The 9,150-nt window shown below is 48.0% G+C and overlaps 1 protein-coding gene across 1 annotated transcript in view; it reads left to right on the top strand.

The window, feature by feature from the left end:
* Positions 1–5,378: 5,378 nt before the first annotated feature.
* The window catches only part of psmb4 (proteasome 20S subunit beta 4), a 45,317-nt gene continuing 41,545 nt past the window's right edge, over positions 5,379–9,150 (top strand). The window contains exon 1 of the mRNA XM_069940194.1: positions 5,379–5,511. Coding sequence (XP_069796295.1) covers positions 5,405–5,511 — 107 coding nt within the window. The 5' untranslated portion in view covers positions 5,379–5,404. The remainder of the gene's footprint in view (positions 5,512–9,150) is intronic.

The following is a 9,150-nucleotide window of genomic DNA, read 5'->3' as shown; positions in this document are numbered from 1 at the left end:
CCGAACAGGAGTGTGGGTATGACAACGGCTCTGTATACGCTTATCTTTGTGAGGTTTTTCAGTTGGTTGTTTTTCCAGACTCTTTTGTGTAGTCTTCCAAAGGCGCTATTTGCCTTGGCGAGTCTGTTGTCTATCTCATTGTCGATCCTTGCATCTGATGAAATGGTGCAGCTGAGATAGGTAAACTGGTTGACCGTTTTGAGTTTTGTGTGCCCGATGGAGATGTGGGGGGGGCTGGTAATCATGGTGGGGAGCTGGCTGATGGAGGACCTCAGTTTTCTTCAGGCTGACTTCCAGGCCAAACATTTTGGCAGTTTTTTAACAGAATATATATATTCTGAAAAATATATATTCTGAAAAACAGAACACATATATACATACATATATATTATACCCATGTACACACATACATAGAGTTTGTGGTCATTTTTGTTCTCCTTACATGTCTTCATCTCTCTGTCTGTTTTGTAGTTGTTCTGCAAATTTTTGTGCTTCCTCCGAATCCAAGAATAGTCTGTTTTGCTGCCCTGAAATAACTATTTTAAGTACCGCTGGGTACTTTAGCATAAATTTATATCCTTTTTTCCATAGGATCGGTTTTGTTGTATTAAACTCCTTCCTCTTCTTCAGGAGTTCAAAACTTATATCTGGATAGAAAAAAAATTTTTGACCTTTGTATTCCAGTGGTTTTTTGTCTTCTCTTATTTTCCTCATTGCTTTCTCCAATATATTTTCTCTTGTTGTATATCTTAGGAATTTTACTAGAATAGATCTTGGTTTTTGTTGTGGCTGTGGTTTTGGGGCTAATGTTCTATGTGCCCTTTCTATTTCCATTTCTTCCTGTAATTCTGGTCTTCCTAGGACCCTGGGGATCCAATCTTTTATAAATTCTCTCATATTCTTGCCTTCTTCATCTTCCTTAAGGCCCACTATCTTTATATTGTTTCTTCTATTATAATTTTCCATTATATCTATCTTCTGAGCTAACAGGTCTTGTGTCTCTTTAACTTTTTTATTAGATTCTTCTAATTTCTTTTTTAAGTCCTCTACTTCCATTTCTATGGCTGTTTCTCGTTCTTCCACCTTGTCCACTCTTTTTCCTATATCTGACATGATAATCTCTCATCTATTCATTTTTTCTTCTGTACTTTTTACTCTTCTTTTTATTTCACTGAATTCTTGTGATTGCCATTCTTTTATTGATTCCATATATTCTTTAACAAAAAATATATCCATTGTCTTGCCCTTCCCTTCTTCTTCCCTTTCTCTGTGTTCTTCCTCTTCTTCTTCTGAGTCCACTCCAGGATCTGTGTCATTTACCTCTGTCTCTTCTGGTTTTCTTGTTGGGTTGTTTGTTTTATCTTGTTGAGTATTTTTGGTTTTCTTATTTTTATTAGAAGTGTCTTGCTGCTGGTCTTCTTCCTCTGGGTTGGTCATCTGTTGTTTCTTTGATTTCTTTTTACTCTCTTCTTTCTTGTTCTCATTATTTTCTATGTTCTCCTCTTGCTGCTTTGTTGTGGTTGTCAATTTCAGCTGTGGAGATCGACTCCTCAGCTGGTCCCCCCTCCCATCAGTGTTATTTTTGTCTTGCGCATCGCGCATGCGCGACTCCTCGCGCATGCGCCATTGCGCACTTTTGCTTGGCTCCGCGAGCCATTTTTGTAGTCCCGAGCTCGGGACTTCAACTGACGTGAGGGAGCGGGCTTCTCTCTCTGCGGCGGGCCTCCTTGGACAGGTAAGGCCTTCACCTTCTTCTTCCGACATCTTTTCTTCTTCTCTTCTTCCCGTTGCTTTTGGCTTTTCTTTCTTCGCTGCCATTTTCTCCACACCTTTATTTTCACTTTATTTTAGTTTTTGTGTTTGTGCCTTTGTTTTTTTCTCTGTTTTTTTTTAAACTTTTCTGGAGAGGGCTGGAGTTCCACGACCGGCCACTACTCCATCACGTGACTCCTCTCCTCTTGGTCTGTATTTGATGGAATTTAGGAGAATGAGGGGGAATCTCATTGAAACATTTTGAATGTTGTAAGGCCTGGACAGAGTAGGTGTAGAAAGGTTGTTTCCCATGGTGGGAGGGTCGAGGACAAGAGGGCACAAATTCAAGATTGAAGGTTGTCTGCTTAGAACAGAGATGCAGAGGTATTTCTTCAGCGAAGATCATTACCAATGCCTGCACAATATCTACCGCTACTTCTTTCACGACCTGAGGGTACAATCCATCTGATCTGGGAGACTTAGCCCTCCTTAGACCATTCAGCTTTCTGAGCATCTTCTCCCTTTTTTTTGTAACTTTTTATTTATTGCACTATGAACCATATCAACGAAAATATGTACAAATGTTTCTCATTAAATATACACAGTGACATTTTCCCTCTTTTCTCCCCCTTACCCTCTCTCCTCCTTCCCACCTTCCTCCAAAGCCAATAAATATTAAACCTACAAAATACAAAAAATCATCTTCACACGAAAGAAAAACAAAAAAGAAAGTCGTGTCGTCTACTTTTGCACATTGAATCTAATCATGTTTATCTTCTTATCACTTTAGGAGATGGAGGTCCGAGGCCGGCATTTTCTGTTATATTTCATATATGGCTCCCAAATTTGTTTGAACAATGTATATTTGTCTTTTAAATTATATGTAATTTTTTCCATTGGAATACACTTATTCATTTCCATGTACCATTGTTGTATTCTCAGGCTCTCTTCCATTTTCCAAGTAGTCATTATACATTTTTTTGCTACTGCTAAGGCTATCATAATGAATATTTTTTGGGCTCTATCCAATGTGAGACCTAGTTCTTTACCTCTTATATTATTTAAAACAAAAATTTCTGTTTTTTTGATATATTGTTTTTTTGTGATTTTGCTTTGATTTTGGACCTCTTTCCAAAAAGTATTCACTTTTGCATATGCCCAAATTGCGTGAAAGCATCTTCTCCCTTGAAATTCACTTTCCTTCACTGAAACCCTTCAACATCTGGTTCACTGCTAGTGTCGTCCACAGTGAAGACTGTTGGAAAATACTCATTTAGCTCCTCCGCCATCTCCTCGTATCCAGATAACAAAGGTATTTTGTGGCAAATACATTTAAACTCCTACTACCAGTTTCCCCACCTTCCAATCAACATCTTGTCTCTCTGCCGGTCGTGGAGGCCAAGTCATTGGGTGTATTTAAGGCACAGATTGATAGGTTCTTGATTAGCCAGGCCATCAAAGGTGATGGGGAGAAGGGCAGGCAGTGGGGAGGTGAGTGGGAAAATGGATCGGATCATGAGGGCGGCACGGTCAGCATAATGCCTTTATGGCGCCAATGATTGGGACTAGACCTTTATGGCGCCAGCGACTGTGACTGGACCAGGGTTAGAATTAGGGTGGCTATGATATAGTCATAGATACTAGATATACATACATATCAATGTGCTTGCATTTGTTGTTTCTGCATTTGTAAATTTTATTTTAAAATATTAATTTTTTTTAAACACGTGTGTGTGTGTATGTGTACATGCATGTGCGCACATGGTAACCTATCACCATGTCCTCCTGTTGGGCACTACCAGTTGCCCCAATAATCACAAGGCCAAAGACTGAGGGGAACGATAGGCTTTATTGTACATAAGACTTGTGCTGGCCCAGATCCAAGCTCGGGAAGTGCAGGGAAGGGAGAGATGGCTCGACCTTCATGGCCTGGGTTACAGGGAGGAGTATCATCAGGAGGCGGGCCAGCTCCAGCCTTTACTGGCCATTGAGTACATACAATCCATATCATTACACCTCCTTTATGGAAATTTCTAAATGTCCACCCTAGTTAGAGTCTAGCCCTGTCCGTTTGTACATTCTTCCCCTGTCTGTGTGGGCTTCCTCTGGGGAGTTTGGTTTCCTCCCATCCTTCAAAAACACGCCGAGGTGTATGTTAATGGGGTGCATGTCATTGGGGTGTGTGGTGATGCGCTATTACACCAGGGGGCCACCACCTTGTATATAAAACTGACCAGAGCTAGGCTCCTCCATTCTGACCTAGCCTTGCGCAAAGGTAAGACTTGGCTGTGTATATCTCTTTGGCTTGGCTTCGCGGACGAAGATTTATGGAGGGGTAATGTCCACGTCAGCTGCAGGCTCGTTTGTGGCTGACAAGTCTGATGCGGGACAGGCAGACACGGTTGCAGCGGTTGCAAGGGAAAATTGGTTGGTTGGGGTTGGGTGTTGGGTTTCCCTCCTTTGTCTTTTGTCAGTGAGGTGGGCTCTGCGGTCTTCTTCAAAGGAGGTTGCTGCCTGCCGAACTGTGAGGCGCCAAGATGCACGGTTTGAGGCGATATCAGCCCACTGGCGGTGGTCAATGTGGCAGGCACAAAGAGATTTCTTTAGGCAGTCCTTGTACCTCTTCTTTGGTCCACCTCTGTCACGGTAGCCAGTGGAGAGCTCGCCATATAACATGATCTTGGGAAGGTGATGGTCCTCCATTCTTGAGACGTGACCTACCCAGCGCAGTTGGATCTTCAGCAGCGTGGATTCGATGCTGTCGGCCTCTGCCATCTCGAGTACTTCGATGTTGGAGATGAAGTCGTTCCAATGAATGTTGAGGATGGAGCGGAGACAACGCTGATTGAAGCGTTCTAGGAGCTGTAGGTGATAATATATTAGTCTGTTAAAAGCAGCGCTCAGTCTCGTGTGGTTGAGGTTAGCCACAGGGTGTGAATTGGGCTGGTAGGGCCTAATTGGCTTATTACAATGTGGCGGGGGTAGCCTCGATGGGCTGAGTGGCCCATTTCATGCAGGCGCGGAAATTCTCCTGGACTGAGCCACTGAGTTGCGGGGGCGGAGAGACAGGGCCGGCCACAACCCACGTGACCCACGCCGGAGACAGGGTCGGCTGCAACCCACGTGCCACGAGGTTGTGGGAGAAGACAGGGCCGGCCGCAATCCACGTGACCCAAGCCGGACCGTGCCACAGAGTTGCAGGGGAAGACAGGGTTGGCCGCAAACACTGAAATGAAAGTGGAGGCCGTGTCCTCACCCGTGTTTTATTTAACATCGGATAACCGTACTGTAATACCCGTGGGGAGCCAGGAAGAGCGCGGACCTCGTTGGGCGACCCAGCCTGGATCCAGGAATCCCTCCCTCAGCAGTGGAGAGTCCCACTCACCGGCTTTGATTGACAACGGCCCCTGCCACTTCAACGCTGGGGGGGTGGGATTAATCATTAAGGATAAAGCAAATAGAAGCTCAGCAATAAAAATTGAGAAATAAATGTGAGTCTCAATTAATTGATAGGTTATTTCAGACAAGAAGGGTCTGGTATTGTTTTGTTGAGGATATTGTGGGCGTTATATGCAGAGCCACACTTCCCCACCCACCCCCCGCTGCTGACAGTGCCGTTGCCCGGCCTGGCTCTCGCCTCAGTCGGCGCAAGATGGCGGCGGTGAGGGATCTGTGGACGGGGATGTGGGCGAGCGGGCCGTCTCCCGGCCGCTTCTACTCCGTGCCCGGCGCCGCCGCGGGCCCAATCAAGCGGACGATGTGAGTAGTCAATGTGAGGGCCGGCGGGCAGCCGTGAGGGTGGGGAGGCCGCGGCCGGAACGGATGGGATGCTGTCTCATCGGCCCCGGAGTGGGAGGGGGAGTGAAGGCCGAAGACGGGAGGGAGGGGGACACGGGGTGAAGGTCGGGCACTGGAGAATGGGGGTGGGGTGGGGGGCGGAGGGGGGTGAGAATGGGGAATAAATGTCGAGGGTTGGAGACTCAAGGACATAAGAGTAGGCTATTCACCCCATCGCAACCTTATCTTAAATATATCTACTGTGGCCGCCTCCACTGCTTCATCGGGCAGCGAATTCCACAGATTCCCCATCCTGGGAGAAGCAGTTCCTCCTCGTCTCTGTCCCGGGTGGCAGTGTGAGGTGGATGCTAGGAAAATGCAGGGGGCCTTGGACAGATTGGGTAAGCGGGCGGATGCATGGAAGATGCAATTTAATGTGAGATTATCCACTTTGGTGGCAGGAACAGGAAGGCAGATTATTAGTCAAGTTAGGGAGTGGGGAAGTGGAACGTGATCGAGGTGCACTTGTCACTAAAAACCAGCCTGCAGGTTCAACAAGCTGTGAAAAAGGCAAATGGCATGGCAGCCATCATAAAAAGGGGAATAGAGTATAGAAGTAAAGATGTCCTGCAGTTGAACAGGGCCCTGGTAAGACCACATCTGGAGTATTGTGTCCTTTTCTGGCCTCCTAACTTGAGGAAGGACATTCTCGCTATTGAAGCAGTGCAGCGTGGATTCACAAGGTTAGTTCCTGGGATGGCGGGATTGATGAAAGGTTGGGTAAACTAGGGTTGGAATATGTTGGAATTTAGAAGGATGAGGGGAGATATGATTGAGGTATATAAGATTATTAAGGGATTGAACATGGTAGGAACTGATTACATGTTCCCGATGTTGGGGGAAGATTAGGACTATAGGCCATATCTTAAGAATATAACGGAAGGCCCTTTAGGACAGATATGAGAGAATTTTTTTTTTAACCCAGAGAGTTGTGGGTCTGTGGAATGCAGAGAGTGGTAGAGATGGGTTCTCTGGATAAGTTCAAGAGGGAGTAGATAAGGTTCTTGTGGACAGGGGAATTGAGGGTTATGGGGAGAAGGCAGGGACAGGATACTGATAGTGGAAGATCAGCCATAATCTAAATGAGTGGCTTGATGGGCCGAATGGCCTACTCCAGCACTTATTGTCTATTAAATCTACTACTCTGAATCTTGAGGCTATGTCCCTTTGTCCTGCTCTCCCGCATCAATGGAAACAACTTGCCTACCTCTATCTTGTATATCATAATTTTATGTTTCTATAAGATCCCCTATCATTCATCTAAATTCTAGTACAGACCCAGACGATTCAATCTCTGCCTTTAGCCTAACCCCCTCATCTCTGGAATCAACCACTGCACTGCCTCCAAAGCCAGTACATCCTTCCTCAAATAAGGAGACTGTGGTCCTGCTCCCCTGCCCGTCCTCTAATGGCAGCTAGAATGGAGTCTGGTGCATGCCCCTATAGATGAAAATGTAGTTGCAGTCTCGGAGGTCCTTGGAGACAAAGGAAGGAGTCGGGCCGTGGCTCAAGATTGGGACAGGAGCTAGTGTTCCTACCTTCTCTCAGCGTCTTATGAGCACTGCCGCGGTTGTCTCCTCTTGCTGGCACAAACTCACCAGGAATCGTCAATGAGGTGCTGTGTACCAACTCTGCCGAAGAAGTGGCTAAGTCTTTGGGAGCCATGCGGATGTCAAGAAGCACCCATGGGAAGCTTGTCCACCCAATCTGGCCCTTAAGGCTGACTTCAGGTGCCGGTGGAAATGCTGTACCAGGATATTGGATTGTGGATGGTAGGCTGTGGAGTGGTGCAGCTGGGTTCCAAGTAGCTGTGCCAGTGCTAACCATAGGCTGGACGAGATCTGCGACACCACCGCCCCCCTCTTCTCCCCCACCCCGGTCTGAGGTGGTGCTGGCAGGCAGGCTGGAACATGCAACTCATTTTGCAATGAGGGCTCTGGCACAGAACTCCGTGGAAGTGTCGGTGAGTGGTGCGGCTTCTAGCCACCTGGTGAACCTGTCAAACTCCGCCCCGGGAGTACCTTCCCCCCCATCCCCCGGGAGACCAGCAGCAGACCAACAATGTTTCTCGTGGTCATGCTCAAACCTCCTGTGCGTCGGCTGGAAGGGTGGTGGGGGGGGGGGGGGTCCTTCACATGCCTTTGGACTTTGGAGGTCTGACAGTGTATGCATCTCCTGGCCCAGTGCCCGACCTGCTTTCGTAGGCTGTGCCAAGCCAATCTATCTGGCGAAAGTGGGATGGTTGCCCGAATGGACATGTGGGCCAAACCATGTAGTGGAACAAAAACGCAACACCTCCAAGCAGCTGGAACAGTGGGCTGGGATTGGCCAGTGGACATGTCCCAGTGGACATGTCCCAGAGGAGCTTGCTGCCTGTTCGGCCGACGGGGATGTCCTCGGGTTGCAGGCCAGACACTGGTGTGGTAGGCCAGCATTTCTTCGTGCCTCAGTGAGCGCTGTGTCGTCCAACCCTGGGAACAGGGAATGCACCGTGTGTATGGAGGTGCGTGACAGTGTGTCGATCATGACGTCGTTTGTCCCGGAGATGTGTTTGATGATGGCTGTATACTCTGAGATGTATGACCGGTGGCGTTGCTGCTTTGCTGACCCTGGATCCGACACTTTGGCGAATGTGAAGGTGAGGGGTTTGTGGCTCATGAAGACCGTGAACTCCAACCCCTCCAAGAAATACCAAAAGTGCCGTTTGGCAAGGTAGAGGGGCTTCCTGTCAAAGATGCTGTATTTCACTGGCTGAAGAACCCGAGTGGTTTCCACTGACCCTCGATTAGTTGTTCCAGCCCACCGCCGACTGCCGAGTTGGAAGCGTCAACCACGAGGGCTGTGGGCACATCCACCCGCGGGTGCACCAGGAGGGTGGCGTTTGCAAGGGCGTCTTTGGCCTGCTTGAAAGCCACTGCTGACTCCATGTCCCAGTTGATTTCCTTGGCCTTGCTGGACAGCAGCCTGAACATGATTCGGGTCGCTGACAATAGGAATCAGTGGTAAAAGTTGATCATGCCCACGAACTCCTGTGGGCCTTTGACTGTACTGGGCCTGGCAAAATGGCGTATGGCCTCGACTTTTGCCGGCAAGGGAACCGCTCCATGCCGATCGATGTGATGCCCAAGGAAACCAATGGCCAACGATGAATTGGCGCTTCGTGGGGTTGATGGCCAGGCTGTATTCACTCAGGTGGTGGCAGAGATGCCGCAGGTGCGTCAAATGCTCTTCGTGCAAGCAGCTAGCAATCAGGATATCATCTAAATAGATGAAGACAAAATCCAAGCCATGCCCCACCAAGTCCATGAGCTGCTGGAAGGTCTGTGCTATGTTCTTGAGTCTGAAAGGTATCCACAGGAACTTAAATGGGGTGACGAGGGCTGTCTTGGGGACATTGCTGGCGTGGACGGGAATCTGGTGATAGGAGAGGATGTGTGTCCCGTGCAAATAGGCCGTAAAGTCCTGAATGCGGGGCACTGGGTAGCGGTCCGCCATGGTGGTGTCATTGAGGCTTCTGTCGTCGCCACATGGCCTCCAGCTGACTTGGGCACCATGTACAGT

The sequence above is a fragment of the Narcine bancroftii genome, chromosome 5 (assembly GCF_036971445.1).
Source record: "Narcine bancroftii isolate sNarBan1 chromosome 5, sNarBan1.hap1, whole genome shotgun sequence".
In the NCBI taxonomy this organism is placed as follows: domain Eukaryota; kingdom Metazoa; phylum Chordata; class Chondrichthyes; order Torpediniformes; family Narcinidae; genus Narcine; species Narcine bancroftii.
The sequence above is the reverse complement of the archived record's forward strand: the minus strand, read 5'-3'. Positions and strand labels throughout refer to the sequence as shown.